The 18,528-nt window shown below is 44.8% G+C and overlaps 1 protein-coding gene across 1 annotated transcript; it reads left to right on the forward strand.

Annotated features, from left to right (window-relative positions):
- Positions 1-1,046: 1,046 nt before the first annotated feature.
- Plrg1 (pleiotropic regulator 1) lies at positions 1,047-17,560 on the forward strand. The gene is made up of 15 exons (XM_021634606.2): positions 1,047-1,204; positions 2,412-2,518; positions 3,791-3,933; positions 4,518-4,571; positions 4,978-5,068; positions 5,588-5,675; positions 9,113-9,214; positions 10,015-10,107; positions 11,420-11,569; positions 11,754-11,855; positions 13,781-13,883; positions 14,757-14,865; positions 15,621-15,760; positions 16,174-16,367; positions 17,378-17,560. The coding sequence occupies exons 1-15, from the start codon at positions 1,196-1,198 to the stop codon at positions 17,435-17,437; spliced, it is 1,545 nt and encodes a 514-aa protein (XP_021490281.1). The 5' UTR covers positions 1,047-1,195; the 3' UTR covers positions 17,438-17,560.
- The last annotated feature ends 968 nt before the right edge of the window (positions 17,561-18,528 follow it).

Here is an 18,528-nt window from a genome sequence, read left to right on the forward strand (position 1 = left end):
GCACACGTCTTTAATCCCAACCCTAAGGGAGGCAGAGACAGGTGTCCAGTTCGCGAGCACCCAAAAGACTTACAGGATTTGACTCCGTTGCAAAACACACTAGGGTCTTTTTATTACTAGCTCGAGCCGGGTGGCTGCCCTTTACAAAGACATAGGGCAAGCGACCCCCGCCTCCGGGAGATCAGGGTTTTTAAAGGAACAAAAACGCCAGTGGGGTAGTTCAAGCCTTGACATTACAGGATTGGGTAAGAGGAACAAAACGCAAGCGGGGTGGTCTCTAGGGAAGATTGGTCTGTTTTTAGGCGCCAAGACTGCTAACGGTCAGGCCTAGCTACCTGGGGGACATCTGACCTCTAGTTCTTAGGGTCTATGTGACTCCAGTCACACCCTGAGGTTTATCTGGGTGGGGACTGCCCCTGGCCCATAATCTGAAAGGAATGTGGTCTGGTGTTTCTGCCCCACCCCCAGGAATTAACTCTAAGTTTTTTGTTTTTTTTTTTAACTTTTCACAGGTAGATCTCTGAGTTCGAGGTCAGCCTGGTCTACACAGTGAATTCTAGGACAGCCAAGGTTACACAGAAAAAAAAAATTCAAATACCAACTATATCAGTTATTTTTACACAGAAAAACATTTGAAAACGATCATTTATAAACGACAGGTTCTACTTGGGTAAAACACAAAACATTACTACTTTGGCATCAGGCTAAATAAAGTTTAAAAAGTTAAGGTCGCTAGCGTGTCTGCAAAACGACTTGCTTAGAATCTGAGGGAGGACTGCTTAGCTTCCGGGAGCAGGCACAGCGCCTGAGCAGCGCTTTGAAGGCTGGCCTGCTTCCTAGGCTCCCGCTAGAGGCCCCGCCCTCAGCGGGAAGCCCCGCCCACCTCTTAAAGACCCGCCCCTCCGCCTTGAGAGTCCAGCCCAAGCCCCGCCCCAGGGCCGCCCAAGCCCCGCCCCAGGGCCGCCCAAGCGGCTGCCGACGTCCCCTCTCCGCCTCTAGGCTCCGCCCAACTCCGCCTAGCTCCCGCCCTTCAGCACCCCCTGGCCCGGCCAGTGGCCAATACGCGTGCGCGGGTGGCGTCACATCCGGCAACAGGCCCCCGTCTCCGGAAAGAGCTGTGGAATAGCGGCGGCGATTTTTGCGGCGAGCCTTCGAGTTTCCTTGCGGCTGGAGGAATAAGCTGAACGGCGGCGACATGGTGGAGGTAAAGTAACGCTCGGGCGCCCCGGAGTCGTCTGTCCGTGGAGCTTTGCTCTGCGCACGGACGTGCAGGACGGGAGCGCTGGGAATCTGGGGAAAGGACTGGGTAGCCAGGACCGGCGGGTCGGGACGTCGGGCGGGAGGAAGGCCGATGACCTCGCGGGTGTGCGGGCGGGGAGCCTGAGCGAACCCCGCAGCGCGCGTGTGTCAGCGGGAGCCGCGCCGTCCTCGGAGGCGGCCTTCCGATGCTCCCACCGCGGCTGGGATGCGCGTCCTGACGGCTGCTGGTCCACGCCGTCTGTCAGCGCGACGGCTCCTTCCGCGCTTCCAGGGAAAAGCTTGCGGTTCTTGTTCTGTTGTTGTTCGCCTTTTGCGTATCCTAAGCGTTTCCTGATTTCCCCCACTGCGTTCCAGATCCACCGCAGTTCTCTTAATCTAGCCCAGTGTAAGTAGCCTCCATCTGGTCTGTGTGCGTGTGTTTAACCAACACGTTGAAGGAGTGTGCTCCAGTGGTAGAACGCTTGTCAAGCACGAACAAGGCTCTCTGTTCAGTCCCCAGCACTCAAAACACAAATAATACGTGAACTGGTCCTGCGTTTCCTACTTAAAACTCCTTTCTTGGGTAGGTGGTGGCAGAGGTCTGAACCCCACCGACCTATGAGACGTCATGGTAAACAACAACCCACACTCTCGCAGCATTCACAGCTATGCTGCAATCCGGGCATTATCTGAACACCTTTGCAAGCGGCATTGCAAAAATCCTCGGCTTGGAGTGTTCAGACCTCTGTTCTTCATAAGAGGGTCTCCCTCTCTGCTTAACTGTCACCCGAGAGAAATCTTTCGTGATTCCATCTAGCAATTCTTTTTTCTCTTGACTCATCCCATTGCCTTTTTTCATAGAACCTTCCAAATTATGGAATGATTTTGCTTATTTTTGTCCCTTTATTTCTTGAGCGCACTGCAGGCCAGATGCAGTATGAGTTCAGTAAATGTTGCCATAAAAGGTAGTAAAAGTATTCAGTTACTTTACCCAGAGCTCTGGCCAGACAGGAGCTTTCTCAGCTTTGCTGTTGACTGCTGTAGTTTGTTAAAGGTATTGAGGACTGTATGTCCTACATATTTAGCATGCAGAGCGCATAGCAGATCTGATGTTGATTGGGGTGTATGGGTCGCTTGTAGTGAGGTGTGTGAGTTTGGTTGTCTCTTTACAGGAGGTGCAGAAGCACTCTGTACACACACTGGTGTTCAGGTCGTTGAAGAGGACCCATGACATGTTCGTGGCAGATAATGGAAAACCTGTGCCTTTGGATGAAGAGAGGTAAGTTTATATCTTTTCAGTTGCTAACGGATTTAAAAATTTAGTGCTGATAGAAGAGTGCAGGAAGAAGATCTTTGAAAGGTCTTAAAGGTGCTGCAGACACTCACAGGACTTTTTCTATTGTCTTGTCTTTTAACAATAAAAATACCATTAGCCCATCATAGTTTACAAGTACCCAGTGTGGTGGTTTGAATGAGAATGACCCCCATAGGCTCATGTGTTTGAACTGTTGGTAGAATTGTTTTTGAAGGACTGGGTGTGGCCTTGTTGGAGGAGGCGTGGCACCGGGGGTAGGCTGTGGGATTTCAAAAGCCCACAGCTTTCCCAGTTAGCTCAGACACCCGCCCACTCATGTTTGTGACTCAGATGTGAGCTCTCAGCTGCTGCTCCAGCACCATGCCTGCCTGCCTGCCTGCCTGCTGCCATGCTCCCTGCCCCTCTTGAACCATGAGCCCCAAATTAAATTCTTTTCTGACTTGCCTTGATTATGGTATTTTGTCAGCAGTAGGAAAGTACTAATACCCCGTAATTAGGAGCATCCCTGTTAGGTTATTCGATTTATAATGAATCACTCTGAATGTACTTCCAGCTTCCTGCTCTCAGAGTCTGAAGGAGCTGACATTGAACTTGGCCAGTACCTCTACTCCCATCCTTGCTCCTTAGTATAATGAAGAATTTTGAGTGGCAGCCCTGGTCTGGGATTGTGTTGTGTTCAGTGCCTTTCTTTGTCCATTGCTTTTTCTTTATAATTTACTTAATTCCCCTCATTGGCATTTATATTTTATTTATAAGGTAGATTATCTTAAGTAGCATAAGTACATTCTTAAAATGCTGAGCTAATTTAGTGCTTTCATTGGGTCTGATGTTTTAGGTAATGGGTGAAGGTGTCTATACAAGTTTTACTATATTCTCATATTCAGACATTTAAAGGTTTTTTTTTTGTAAGATATATTAGTTTGTGTGCGTCTTTTATTCAGTTGGACCCTTGAGTTCTCATCAAAAAAGGTTTTGTGTTTATTGGGCTACAAAGTAAGGTCCTACTTGGGTTTAATGAATTCTGTATGATAGATTGTGAGAAAAAGGGAATATATGGTATGGAAATGCATTTTGAAATTTTGTGTTTGTTAAAATACTTTTTAACCTGAAAAACATCCTGGATTTGTGCAGTTGAGTAAAGTATTTGTGTATGTGCTTGTTTTCTGGCTATCTGAATGTCGGTGAATGTGTTTTCAGTATTTAAGGATGCATTTCATGTTTATGATTTTTAAATAGCCACAAGCGGAAAATGGCGATCAAGCTTCGTAACGAGTATGGTCCTGTGCTGCATATGCCTACTTCAAAAGAGAACCTCAAGGAGAAGGGACCTCAGATCGCAGCAGACTCCTATCCTCATAAGCAGTACCCTGCCAATCAAGGTGAAGCCTGTCAGGGTTCCCTGTGAATTCCCTGGTGCCGGCTGGGGAGGCCTGCGTACCTGCTGCTGTTAGAATGGGGGCTCTCACTGGCTTGTCGGGGAGTGACTGAGATTCTTGCTGGTGGCTGCTGTTAGAATGGGGGTTCTCACTGGCTTGTCGAGGAGTGACTGAGATTCTTGCTGGTGACTTTTCACTAGAAAACAGTGCAGTGCTGTGATTCTCAAGAGGAAGACAAGGTTATAGTGAAGTCTGCAGGGGAAAATTGATGTTCCTAACCTGCGGAAGACCAACTGTGAGGTCTCTAATTCAGAAAGATGAAACTATAGTGAACAAAGAGAAACTATGTGCTTTGGAGAACAGCTAGAGTAGGTTGTGAGTGAATGGGACAGCCTCTTGTTAGCGTAGCTAGGTAGAGACACGTGAGCTTTCTTGATTTATTAACAGCTTACAGGCAAAACACTCAGCTCCTACATTTCTGCGGCTTCTGTTTAGTTGGAAAAGAAAACTCTAGTCAATATTAATAATACCTTTTAAAAAACAGTACTTGAATTTATTTATTTTTATTTATTTTATTTATTTTTTAGGACAAGATGTTGAATATTTGGTGACAGGTACACATCCGTATCCACCAGGACCTGGTAGGTGACAATAAGGCTGCACTATGTCTTAACAGATGTATTATCTGTTGGCTTAGACAAACAAGTAGGTAGCCTGTGTGTGTGTGTGTGTACGTGTGTGATTGTGTGTAGACAGATTGACACAAGGGAAGCTAGTATGATGAGGTAGAGGACAAAAAGCCTTGTTTTTATAGAACACAAAGGTAACTTACTTTACTCTTGGAAATATTCTGTTAATATTTGAATAACTATTGTTTGCCCATAAATGTACTATATGAATCAGTAGGAAATTAACTTTATTATCTTGGGTTGCTCTTAATACCAGGCTGCCAGCATTCAGTCAGATTTGAGCTATGTATTACCCAGATTTATTATAAAAAACTGAAAGCAAAGACAAAGTGAATGTAATCAAGCTTGTTATAAACAGGTGTTGCCTTGACTGCTGATACTAAGATCCAGAGAATGCCAAGTGAGTCAGCTGCACAGTCCTTAGCTGTGGCGTTGCCGTCTCAGGCCAGGTATGACTCTCACACTTCAGTTAGATTTTCAGCACTTAACATGTGGAAGCCAGATGCCACCTAGCGACCTTTAAAAACTGTGTGTGCGCATGCACAGACACACGCTTGTATACACCACAGTGCTCTCGTGGAAATGAGAAGACAGCTTTTGGGAATTGCTTCTCTTTCGCTGTAGCTTCAGGGATTGAATCCAGGTGTATATAGCAAATGCCTTTACCCACGCTGTAGCAGTTCACTGCTCCCACCTTTTGTTTTTTAGGGTCTGTTACTGACCTGGAACTTAGCAAGTGGCTAGGCTGGCAGGCAGCACTCGGGGGGCGGGGATCACAAGCACACATCACCAGGTTTTGTTGTTTTTGTTTTGTTTCTAAACAAAGGTTCTAGGAACTGAACTTCATTCCTCATACTTGCAAAACAAGCATTTTACCAACTGAGCTGTCTCTCAGAATTCTTAAAAGAAAGTTTGTGCAGAATACGTAAGTAGGAAGGTGCTGAGTAGTTATGTTATTTATTCTGCAGAGTTGATGCAAATCGCGCTGCCCCAGCTGGAAATGAGTACAGACACCCAGGGGCTTCTGACCGTTCCCAGCCCACAGCGATGAATTCCGTAAGTCTCCTGAGTCACATAGCTAGCCCTTGGAACATGAATCCCTCTTTTCCTTTATCTTAAAAGTCTTACACAGAAACTGAAATCAATATTGTCATGGAATCTGTTAATAAAAATAGCAGCCTGAGCTAGTCCTTAACATTCCATAGCCCTAAAAACATGATTTTGGTAAATGGCTATTTTTTTATTTTTAGAACCCCAAATCCTGTTACTTCTGTATATAGTTTTCATATTATACATGGCAGGTTTTATAGTGCAGTGCTGTGTGTTCAATACTCACTATGAAAGAGCAAGGCCTGTGGCTGGGGCTCAGTTAAGAGCACTTCCTGTGCAAGCACAAGGACTTGAGCCGGTCTCTAGCACTGTGTAAAAGCTGCGTGTGGCTGTGCACCTATGACATAGCATGTGATGGGGTCGGGGCAGTAAAGTAGGGTGCAGAGGGTCTCCGTAGCTCAGAACCGGCCATCTTCGCCTCAGAGTGAAGCAGCTTGCTCCCGGTTCACTCCAAGTCCCTTTCTCCCAGGGATGAGGTCGAGGGTGGTGGTAAAGAACACGGACGTTTGCTGGCTTCACATGTGTGTGTATGTACCACATGAGGGCATATGCACGCACAACATAGTTTTAAAGAAACCACCTTTACAGTCCTAAGGTATTTTTCATGTCGGGCAGTGTCCCCGGGTTCCTATGTTGCTTTTATTGCTTCCAGTGAATTAGTTTATTTTCTTTAACCTACTTTTCCCTACTACAGTTACTGGGAAAATGCCGCACTAGTAAAGCATCCAACACACACACTCTCTCTCTGCAAGGAATGTTTTCTGAACCTTGTGTGGGTCTGTCTGTTACTGGAGACGTGCACTCTGCCGTGGGTTGCTGTGTGGTTGCAGTTGAGTGCTGCTGGTTTGGTGAAGTACTGGCTCTACTTGGACAGCGATGGAGCTCATTTGGCAGTCCCCACACCACAATTCTGAACAGGTCTCTGTGCAGGCTTTCTGCCTCCTTAGGATATACTTTGAGTTTAGCCCAGGCCAGCCTCGAACTCTTTATCTGATCTAAACTTGAACTCCTGATTGTGCTACCTCCACCTCCTGAGTGCTTGAACTGCAGGCTGCAGACAAACCCAGACCTTCAAACATGCTAGATAAGCAGTCTACAGCTAAGCTACATGCTCTGGCCCAGTTTACATCTCCTAAAGAATAGAGTCTCAGGTTTCAGTATAGCTCTGGGTTAATGGCGTGAGGCTCGTTGTGGATTCTTCAGGTTAAGCAGTCTTTATTTAAAGTGCTCGGGACTACAAGTCCCAAATCTAATTTCAGATTAGATTTTAGACTGTTTGCTCAGAATATTGGCATACACGTGTTTAAATTAATTACATGTGTTCTTTAACACTTCCTACATGTAAATAAATGCACTCTGGTTAATCGCACTGTCCACCCTTCAGCCCTCCCTCCTTTCTACAACTCCCTTTCCCACTTCCGTGTCTTTCTCTGTTTTGTTTAGTGGCCCTCTGGGTTTACCCAGGATCTGTGTGGACCATGGGTTTAGAACTAGCCACGTGAGCTTGTGCACTCAGCAGTGGGCACACACCTGGAAACAGTGATATCTGCTCAGAGTACAGTACTCTGCCTTTTAGCTTAAAGGGAAGCTTCCTCAGAACTCTGTATGTTCCATATATTCAAAGAGAAAGGACAAAACTGCGGCAGACAGAAACCCCCCTCTCAGTAGTCAGTGGTTGTGCAGGTAGGTATTTCCTGGGCGCCCCTCCCCGTCCACACCTTATTGTTGATGAGCTTAGTCTTGTGGGGGCCAGTACAGGTTCCTGCAGCTGCTGTGAGTTCAAGATTGCAGTCATTGTGTTAGGCTCCAAACATGGCATCTCTCAGCACTCCATTCTTTCCACTTCCTCTTCTGCATTGTTCACTGAGCCTTCGAGGAGGTAGTAGAGATGTCTTGTATAGTGGTAAGCACTCAGCGGTTCCCTGGTTCAGCACCCTAAACAGCTGTGAATGTCTGCATTTATGACTATGACCTCCAAAGAAAAACTTCTCATTATGGTCAGGAGTACATTTGTCTGTGTCTGTAAAGATAGATATTTAGAAGACTTCCTAGCCCTATGTGCTTGACTGGATGTGTGGTGCCATGTATGGGTTCCCTGCTGTGGAGCAGGCCTCAGATCAAGCAAAGAGCAGCTGATTGCTCTCTCACAGTGTTACCACTGTTGTACAAATGGGCACATCTTGCCTAACTAGTTGGTATTGAAGTTCATAGGGGTCAAAGCTGGGTTGGACCATTGATGCCTGTTCTCCTCTGAGAGCCTGAGCAGCCCCTCCTTCTAAAAGCCGTCTAGTAGGGAATTTCCATCTCAGTCACAGCCTGCATTCTCCGTATCTTACAACCAAGGTGTATTGTCCTCAGTATACGGCCTCAACATCCAGTTCTAGTCGCAGTGTATTAGCGTATTAGCTCTTCACTTGTAATCTGACGTCTGTTGCTTAGATTTTTCATCAAACCTGCTTTATTTAGGGTTTTAAACACCTTTACCTCCCTTCTAGCTCCCTGACCTTAGGAGGTAAGTAGGGAAAGGCCTGTAGACCTCTTTTATCTATTGATTAGGGTCGATGGGTCCTTAGGGGATTACCAAACTCAGCCGTCAGGACGCCAGCAGTCCAGTCCAAAGGCGAACACCAAGCAGCAACACCAAGCAGCACAATTCAGAGGGTTGTCAGCAGAAGCCACACACTTAGCGGGATTGCCCCAAGAAGTTCCCTGAAACATTTTTCTCTGCGAAGTCAAGTGTCCAAACATGAAGATCAGTGCAGAGATGTCAGTCCAAAAAGCCAAGCCTTGCTGTGCATGGGCCTCTATACATCTCCTTTCCTCACAGTCCACCCATGGGTATTCTCAGCTGGCCAGAGTCATACCCTCACAGGAGAGAGCTCACAGCAAAGCGTCACCTGCCCTGTCACAAGACAGCTTGCAGCAAAACATCCATGACAAAACTGAGCCCTCGAAGCAAGCGGAAATTTCCACTTCAGAAGCGCGTATTAGGCGTGGGTGTTGCAGCACATGGGAGTGTAAATTTAGGCTAGGGGGCTCAGCCTGTGGCTGGCATTGTAAACCCTGTTTAAGTGCTCGGTTAGAAGACCCAGAGGCTTTTGGCCAAAGTTGGTCAGCTAGTGGTGGTCTTGGTTTGGTTTTGAACTCCACAGTGATGTCTCTCTCTGCCTCAGGTGTTTTGTCCTTTATCTTTGAATACATGGAACATATAGAGCCCTGAGGAAGCTTTACCTTTTTTAAAGTCATAAGGTATTTTAGCTGTCTTCCTCTTCAGTTAGTGAAAAAGCAAGGCTTTCATAAATCCTTTCAATTGGCATTTTTTAATTAATGGCTTGAGACCTTCAGCGTGATGGCTGTAGATGTGTAATCTGTCCCGTGTCTAGATGCTTATGGAGAGCGGCAACACCAAGAACTCTGCGCTCATGGCTAAAAAGGCCCCCACAATGCCCAAACCACAGTGGCACCCGCCGTGGAAGCTCTACAGGGTAAGCACATCTGCATTTCCTTATGCCTCAGGGAGCATGGTTGCTTCCCATCAGCCAGGAGTTGGGCTGGGATCTTGGGTCACCTGAGGAGAGTAGGCTTCTCACTGTGCCGAGCTGTCAGGAGGGCTTCTTAGGGCAGCCACGTGGAGTTGTTCTTGACTAAAATAAAGGGTAGAGTATTGGGGAAGGTCTGCATGTGCAGAGCAGGCAGTTAAGAAAGTGTTTCCTGCAACGCTGAAGGAGAAGATTCCTCAGACACTTTGCTAGTGAGCCTTTCAGCTGTAGTAAACTACAAGGTGACACAAAGTATATCAGGTCAAAAATAGAATGAGGCAGGAGATGGACAGTCTGCATAATTGTTTTCCTTATGATGGTACCATCTCTACTTGCTGTGTAGGGCTAATGAATTGTCACAGATACAGATTTGAGGAACCACTGCCTGTGAGCCTGACGTCACCTCGCCCGAGCACTATTTTAGCCATACACTCTTCCACACCTGGCATCCTTTTATACTTTTATATTTTTTATACTTCAAAGTGTACAGTTTGAATGTTTGAGAGTGATGTCCTTCACTCAGTGATTTTGAGGTAAATTGCATTCCTTTTTCTTGGATAGTAGTATTCCATTGAACATATGAACCTCACTTGCAGTATTCATTCACTCGTTGAAAATAGTTAATGTTTCTTACTCTGAAGTGTAATTGTCAGTTTTCTGGAACTGCAGTTGAGTACGGTGCATCCAGATCGGGTTGTGCATTTTTAAATACCATATGAATAAGCTTACCTCTTTCTGTTGTACAGGTTATCAGTGGCCATCTTGGCTGGGTTCGGTGTATCGCTGTAGAACCTGGAAATCAATGGTTTGTGACTGGATCCGCTGACAGGACTATAAAGGTAAGGAGGACAGTGGGTGTTTCCTAAGCTACTTCCTAGGGAGAGTGGATGTTGTCTTCCATGGTCATGCTGCAACGTTGACGGTCAAAGCTAGTAACCGTACCTGCTTGCAGAGTGGGGACCATCTTAACTGCCTCCTGGTAATTCTATGCAACTGCTCCTCAAGGGAGTGTTCACTCTGTTAGTGAAGGATAAGTCTGTAGAGGTGCAGTGACGGTGCTCTAAGAGCTGGCACACGCCTACACTGTTCGACCTTCAGGTGGCCTCAGTTTAGATTCTGTTGATGTGCCAGTGGACCCATCGTGAACCCTTTCTGTGTATACAGGTGTCTCTCCTTTAAAAGTCAGTTTTTAATTTTTTGTTTTTACGCAGCACTGACCATCAAACCCAGTGCTTTACACATGCTAAGCAGGTGGTCCCCACTGAGCTACATCTCCAGAAACTGAGCCTTTGTTTCTTTTTGTTGTTGTTGTTGAGACAGGTTTCAGTGTAGCTTTAGCTGGGCAGGAACTTACTATATGGACCAGGCTAGTTTTAAGCTCACAGAGACCCAGCTCCCTGTGACATGCTGGGGTTAAAGGTGGCCCGACTACCATGCCTGGCAAAAATTCTGAAGGTTTAGTTTTTGAATCTTTCTTTTCTTATACAGCATTGTCTTGAAAAACCTCTTATGAAAAACTCAGGATTTTAAATGTGTAGAAGGTGCAGATAATTCTGTAACCTCTTTCCCTGAATTCAACATTGAAATTTTTAGTTTTACAATTTTCATTGTGATAAGCCTACATTTGTTTTACACAGACTGTTTTTTCTGTATTGTGTTTTGTTTTGATAGATTCTCATAACTACAAGTGTTAGGCCCAGTGTCTTTGAGCTGGCATAGAAAGTGCAAATTTCTTTCCAAAATTAGCGAGCTGATGCTTGGTGCGTTGTACCGAGCAGGTAGCTCTTTAGAAAAGTGCACAGATGCGACACTAGAAACGTCTAAGTTTAATAGACATGTGGAAATGTAGCGAGGGTGGACATTTTCATCATTGCTACTTTTCTGGGTTAAGTTGCTGTTCCTTTGGTACGTTTAATGCTCTTGGTATTTTCATCATCAGTAAATCTTTTTATGTGTTGGGAGCGTTAGTCTTGTGACCTTCTGCAAATACTTAGCCAGTTTGAATGTGTCTTTTTTTTTTCCTGCTTTTTTTTGGAGAGGAGTCATTTTAGAGAGTCTTAGCTTCCCCTGTGGGGACGTTTGCTGTATGTCCGTGTTCTACATTTTTGGGGAGGGTAGCCAGCGTAAAGCAAGACAGTTGTTTGGTTTCAGATCTGGGACTTGGCCAGTGGCAAGTTAAAGCTGTCGTTGACGGGACACATCAGCACAGTGCGCGGCGTGATCGTGAGCACACGGAGCCCTTACTTGTTCTCCTGTGGAGAAGACAAGCAAGTGAAGTGCTGGGACCTTGAGTATAACAAGGTAGGCTGGGAGCCAGCTGTTCAAACATCCTCAGCCACTGTGTGTTGCTTGTTTGTACTCACAGCTGGGGATTGGATCCAGGGCTTTTTTCGTGTTAGGCTTGCTCTCTGCTTTGGAGTCTATCCCCAGGCCCCGCTGCTGGTCTGTCTGATGTTGGAAATTAGAACTTTCTGTGCTTCTTTAGGTTATTCGGCACTACCATGGCCATCTGAGTGCCGTGTACGGTCTGGATCTGCACCCAACCATCGATGTCCTGGTGACATGTAGCCGAGACTCCACGGCACGGGTAAGTGAGACGGAGCTGGTGTCTCGTGTCTTCTCATGTGCACACTTGATAGCATGTGGTTTGTTTTTCATAGAGAATACAGATTCTTTTTTTTTAATTAAATTTTATTTTTTGTAATATTAGTTACAGTTTATAACTTTGTATCCCAACTGTGGCCCCTCTTTCCTTCCCTCCCAATCCCACCCTCCCTCCCTCATCTCCCTGCCCCTTTCCAAGTCCACTGATAGGGGAGGTCCTCCTCCCTTTCCATCTGACCCTGTTTTATCAGTTATCTTCAGGACTGCCTGCAAAGTCCTTTTCTGTGGCCTAGCAGGGCTGCTCCTCCCGGGGGGTGGGGGGGTGTCAAAGAGCCAGCCTTTGAGTTCATGTCAGAAATAGTCCCTGTTCCCCTTATCACGGAACCCACTTGGAAACTGAGCTACCATGGGCTACATCCGAGCAGAGGTTCTAGGTTATAGTCATACATGGTCCTTGGTTGGAGATACAGTCTCATAAAAGATGCCTGTGCCCAGATGTATTTGGTCCTTGTGGAGCTCCTGTCCTCTCCAAGTCATACTAACTCCCCCTTCTTTCATATGATTCCCTGCACTCTGCTCAAGGTTTGGTTATGAGTCTCAGTATCTGCTTTAGTACACTGCTAAGTAGAGTCTTTCAAAGGCCCTCTGTGGTAGGCTCCTGTCCTGTTACTTGTTTTCTCCTACATCCAATGTCCATCCCATTTGTCTTTCTAAGTGAGGATTGATCATCTTACCCCGGTACAGATTTCAGTATGTTTATCTTATCTTATAGGTCTAGTACCCACTTATGAGTGAGTATAGACACTGTGTGTCTTTCTCCTTCTGGGATACCTTACTCAGGATGATTTTTTTCTAGATCCCACCATTTGCCTGCAAATTTCCTGATTTCCTTGTTTTTAATTGCTGAGTAATGTTCCATTGTGTAAAGGTACCACAATTTCTGTATCCATTCCTCTGTTGATGGATATCTGGGTTGTTTCCAGGTTCTGGCTATTGCAAATAAAGCTGCTACAAACATGGTTGAGCAAATGTCCTTGTTGTGTACTTGAGCATCTTTTGGATGTATGCCTAGGAATGGTATAGCTGGATCTTGAGGAATCATTGTTCCTAATTGTCTCAGAAAGCGTCAGATTGATTTCCAAAGCGGTTGTACAAGTTTACATTCCCACCAGCAATGGAGGAGGGTTCCCCTTTCTCCACAACCTCTCCAGCATGTGTTGTCACTTGAGTTTTTGATCTTAGCCATTCTGATGGGTTTAAGGTGAAATCTCAGGGTCGTTTTGATTTGCATCTCTCTGATGGCTAAGAACGTTGAATATTTTTAAGTGTTGGAGAACACAGATTCTTGAATCATCAATAACCTGGCTCTCTCAGGCCTCCCTCGTGACTCTTTGTCTGTTATCCTCTTCAGTTCTTTGTTTACTGTCTGTTGTTAATGTTCTATCCCATGTTGGCCATGGGCTGTGACCCCATTGGGGTAGAGCCTCCCTTTCACAGGGGTCACCTAAGACCATTGGAAAACACGTATCTTTACATTGCGGTTCATAGTAGGAGAATTAGAGTGGTGATGTAGCAGTGAAATAATGTTATGGTTGGGGTCACCACAACGTGAGGGACTGTATTAAAGCACACAGCTTTAGGAAGGCTGAGAATCAGTGCTTAGACTCCACCGTGATTGTCCACTAGCTGTTTAACTCTCTAGTCCCATTGTGGGACTAAGCTGGTCACTCAGTGTCCTGCTCTTCAGACTTTCTTCTTCCTTGGCCACTGTCTGTCCCACAGCACACGGATCGTTGTCCTCCATTTATGCATTGTCTTCATTAGCTTCAGACACTGGCTTGGCAGACTTAGAGCTTTGAGATGTGAATACCTGTTCTTTCTCATAACATGCTGCTTATGTTTTCACAGATCTGGGATGTGAGAACTAAAGCCAGTGTACACACTTTGTCTGGACACACAAATGCAGTTGCTACCGTGAGGTGCCAGGCTGCAGAGCCACAGATTATTACTGGTATGATCTGTGTCCCAGCCCTCCTGCCTGTTTGTTCCAGATGCACCACCATTCTGCATCTGCACGTAGTCCTGTTTAGTCATGGACATTGCAAGTTTAAGATGGCAATATGCTTTTTGGGTTGTTTTTATGGCTTTCCATGTATATTGTAGAATGTGTTAGGCATTGTAAAAGCTGTCTAGAAAACTGGTCTCAGATATAGTTAAGTGTCATTCTAGAATGTCAGGACTGTCATTCTAGAGAATTAGAGTTAGGAAACATACCCTGCCACCAATACCTTCAGAACTGGTATGACTCTTACTTGAATGACAGTGGAAAGGTACTGTGTTAACTAGAAATACTAGGATAAAAATTCAGTTTTTTCCTTCCCTGCCATTAGAGGATAACATTTGTATTTGTTTTATTTGCTCTTTATATTTTTGATAGTTGGATAAAATTATTTGTTTTATTTGCTATTTATACTTTTTGATAGTTGATGAGGTTTTTGAGGTTTTTTTTTTTTAATTAGTCTGTTGGCCTGCATGTCTGTATGTATATATGCATTTGGTGTCCTCAGAGGTCAGAAGGAGGGGTCAGAGTCCCTGGAGCTGGAGATACAGATGGTTATGCCTCACTATGTGGGTGCTAGAACCAAACTATGTGTTCAGGAGGAGAGGGCAGGGCTTTTAACCACTGAGCCATCTTTCTCTGGCCTCAATGAGGCAAAACGTTAAGAAGAACTAACTATCAAGTGAAGGTACAGATTTAGAGCTTCGAGGACATATTCACAGTGGTGGGACTTTCTTTAGTGTACAGATGTGTACACAGGAGTACTGTTTTGTTTTGTTGTTTTAACTTGTGGATTCTGTTTGGGTGTTTGTGTCTTCATTATAGGAAGTCATGATACCACAATACGATTATGGGATCTGGTGGCTGGAAAGACAAGAGTGACACTGACAAACCATAAGAAGTCCGTCAGGGCTGTGGTTTTACATCCGAGACAGTAAGTGCGTTTTGCTGATTACTTTTCTTTGCATACCTACAGCTGTGCCGCTTGTGGACAGGCTTTGAGCCCTCCCCACCTGTGGCTCTGTTGCCTCATGCTCCATATAGGGTGAAGGAGAAAGTCCCTCTACAAAGTGACAAATAAGGCTAAATCATGGTTAAAGCTGCAGGCCAAAATAGGAAGTAATGGTGGCTGGGTATGTTCAGGACATGCAGGGTATTGGACCTACTTATCTGTCTAGATTGTGCCATATATGCTGTCCTGTCTGGACAGGCATGGAGTAGTTTGATTCTTAAGGAAGAAGTTATTGGACAGGAGGGAAAATGGAAGAGCATTATGGTCACTATTCTCAGAGAGGTCAAGTCACATTGATATCAGGCCAGGTCACTCCTGACACTCATGTGTCCATTGCTGCTTCCTCTCCCCTTTCTTGTCCTACTTTTCTTTTATTCCATTTCTCTTGCCCTCCCTCTCTCTGCTTCTCTTCCTTTCTCCAAGACTTTTTTGTCTAGTGTATGTTTATATTTGTTGTGCTGATTCAGTGTAGTACACAGAAGAAATGAACAAATTTATGATGCATTTAAAATGCATTTCAGCAGTTGGAGAAGCTGATGGAACTTCCAGTGAAGATAGTGATGATTTTGTGCCTCACTGAGGCTGTCTGGACTAGTGAGCACACGGGGATTTTTAAAAACTTGAGTTTCTTTGATGCAGCATACTTTCCCGTTAATTCCTGTCAATTTTTGTTCTAGTTACACATTTGCATCTGGATCTCCAGATAACATAAAGCAGTGGAAATTCCCTGATGGAGGCTTCATTCAGAACCTGTCTGGTCATAATGCGATTATTAACACGCTGGCAGTCAACGCTGACGGAGTGCTTGTGTCTGGAGGTAACACAAGGTGTTTGTGGTGTTGCGTTGCGTTTGCCCTTCTCTTGAAGTGACTGAGCTGGTGTGTCTCCTCAGCACCGTGCCCAGGTTGTAGCATGCTCACTGTCAGGACGTGTGCCTGTTGGTAATGCAACATCTTACTCATTGGTAATCCATGCAGCACGTTGCATAGTGTCGTCCTCTTTGTGTTCTCATGTGATAAAGGGATCTATGCCAGCAACTTTCCCAGGTTTACTTGGATTTCAAATGTTTGGTGCCTTTAAGGTCTATAATTTTGAATTACACACAGATGAAACTGGGTAAAACACATTGGGGAATTTGAATGTGTGTGTTCCCTGTCTTTGTGTCGCTCACGGGCCATCCAAGCTGTTGAACGGATAGAAGTACAGCCCTGCCCTGTCTTTCTTGTACAGCTGACAACGGCACTATGCACCTTTGGGACTGGAGAACTGGCTACAATTTTCAGCGAGTTCATGCAGCTGTGCAGCCTGGGTCTCTAGATAGTGAATCAGGAATATTTGCTTGTGCGTTTGACCAGTCAGAAAGTCGGTTACTGACAGCTGAAGCTGATAAAACCATTAAAGTTTACAGAGAGGATGAGACCGCGGTAAGTTCTCAGTCTCCAGCTATCTGTTTGTCTATATACCTACCTTCTTTTTTTCAGTTTACTTTTTTGACTTTCTCTTTTGCAGATGAATTTTATTTTTATATTTAGAGACAAGGTTTCACATCGTATCTCTTGACTGACCTGGAACTCACTTTGTAGCTCAAGTTGACCTTAAACTTGAAGCAGTCTACCTGCCTCTGCCTCCCAGATGCTGGGATTGTGGGCATGAGCCACCACATGCATTTTAAAGTAAAAGAACTGCATGCCAATTTAGCAGTTGATTACTGGAAAGAAAAGGATTCATACATTACGAAGGAATTGGTCCTCCGGATAGTGACCTACTCGGATAGTGACCTCCTTGGTACTTCTGTGCAGTCTTATTGGTGCTGATGGTTCCATTGTTCCATTACTTTCTGAATCAGCTGTTCCTCAACGGTTACTGGGAAAATTACACATTAACCACAGCAAGTAACTGTGAAAATGAAATCTAGAATCACAGTGTTGGTGTTGCTGTAATATCGAAATGGAAATCTTACCTTGGGGAAAGCGTCAAACAGCTTGGGGTATATCCATTTATCCTTTATTAGACTTGGCTAATGCCAGAAGTTTGTTGGCTATTTCTTTTCCTTATTTTTTTTTTTAATTAAGTGTGGTTTTATTTTTATTTTTTTTTAAAGATTTATTTAGTGTGTTAGGTATATATGTTAGGTATATAGGTATATATGTTCTGCCTATTTGTACACCTGAATGCCAGAAGAAGGCACCAGATCTCATTATACATTTTTGTGAGCCATGATATGGTTACTGGGAATTGAACTCAGGACTTCTAGAAGAACAAGCAGTGCTCTTAACCCCTGAGCCATCTCTCCAGCCCCTTGTTGGCTGTTTCTAAAACTTTTCAATATCCATTAAGTATGCCTGCCCAGGACTGTGATTTAGCAGAGACAAGGTTTTTCTGTTGAAAGGAAGCAAACTAGTAAGTAACATTTTGTTTACTGTTCTGTTTTTAGACAGAAGAAACTCACCCAGTCAGCTGGAAACCAGAAATTATCAAGAGAAAGAGATTTTAGTGTCTCCATGGCTGTCCTGCTCATAGCTTGGTGTTGATGAGGTGGTCCAGGCACTTGCGGAAGCTCACTGGCAGAAATCACTGCTGCTTTGTATTTACAATAAACTGCTCCCCGTGTCCCTCACCTGTGTTTTATTTCTAAAATAAACAGTTTATCATTTTAGAAGTAAAATGTAAATAGAAAGAAGTCAGGTTTGTTGACCATTGTTGTTCCTAACACATGCTATTTTGACAGGGTTTTTTGTTGGTGGTGTGAGTGTGTGTGTGTGTGTGTGTGTGTGTGTGTGTGTAGGTGTTTTGCCTACATGTACATCTGTGTACAGTTTGTGTGCCTGGTGCCTATGAAAGCCAGAAGAAGGTGTCAGATCCCTGGAACTGGAGTTACAGATTGTTCTGAATGACGATTTAGGTGCTGAGAATGGAACATGGGTCCTCTGGAACAGCAGCCAGTGCTCTTAATCACTGAGCCATTTTTGAAGTCCCTATTTTGACAGTTTGTTAGAAAATTGTCTTAAAAAAGTACAAAACCAATTGCCTTGTTACAATAGGCTGTTTTGAGAGGAACACCATTTTTTTTTTTTAAACAGTCTTTACAAACTTAAGACAGTGACTGATAATTTGGGATTAAAAGATTTGAACTCTTGGGCACAGTGGTGCATGTTTTTAATCCCAACACTAGTGATGCAGAAGCAGGTAGTTCTCTGTTAGTTTGAGATAGCCTGGTCCATGTAGTGTTCCTGGTTAGCCTGGGCAACATGGACTGTGGTGGGGGTGGGAGTGGTAGGAGTGGGTTTGAGCTCTTATTCTTATTTCAAAAGCTGGTTTGTGTGTTCTATCAAGTTCTGCACTGTGTTCTGGTCCAGAAAGGATAGAAGTTTGCATTCTCTGAGGCCTACAGTCTTAACTTGGCTCGCTGTGGAAAGGCTGTAACCATGTCAGCCTTCTGGGGGAGCGCAGAGCTCCACTGTTGGTAATTCACGAAAGGCTTGGGACCACCAACCTGCAAGAAGCACGTGAGCGGACCCTAAAACAACAGGCAGGGCTATATTTGGTTAAGTTGGTTGGTTTGCCATGGTGGAGATCAAACCAGGG

The sequence above is a fragment of the Meriones unguiculatus genome, chromosome 2 (genome assembly GCF_030254825.1).
Source record: "Meriones unguiculatus strain TT.TT164.6M chromosome 2, Bangor_MerUng_6.1, whole genome shotgun sequence".
Classification (NCBI taxonomy): Eukaryota; Metazoa; Chordata; class Mammalia; order Rodentia; family Muridae; genus Meriones; species Meriones unguiculatus.

Excerpts from the sequence above, each read along its gene's own strand:
- Plrg1 (XM_021634606.2), top strand. Across the intron at positions 5,676-9,112 it reads AGCCCACAGCGATGAATTCC|ATGCTTATGGAGAGCGGCAA; the intron begins GTAAGTCTCCTG and ends TCCCGTGTCTAG. Across the intron at positions 9,215-10,014 it reads CGCCGTGGAAGCTCTACAGG|GTTATCAGTGGCCATCTTGG; the intron begins GTAAGCACATCT and ends TCTGTTGTACAG.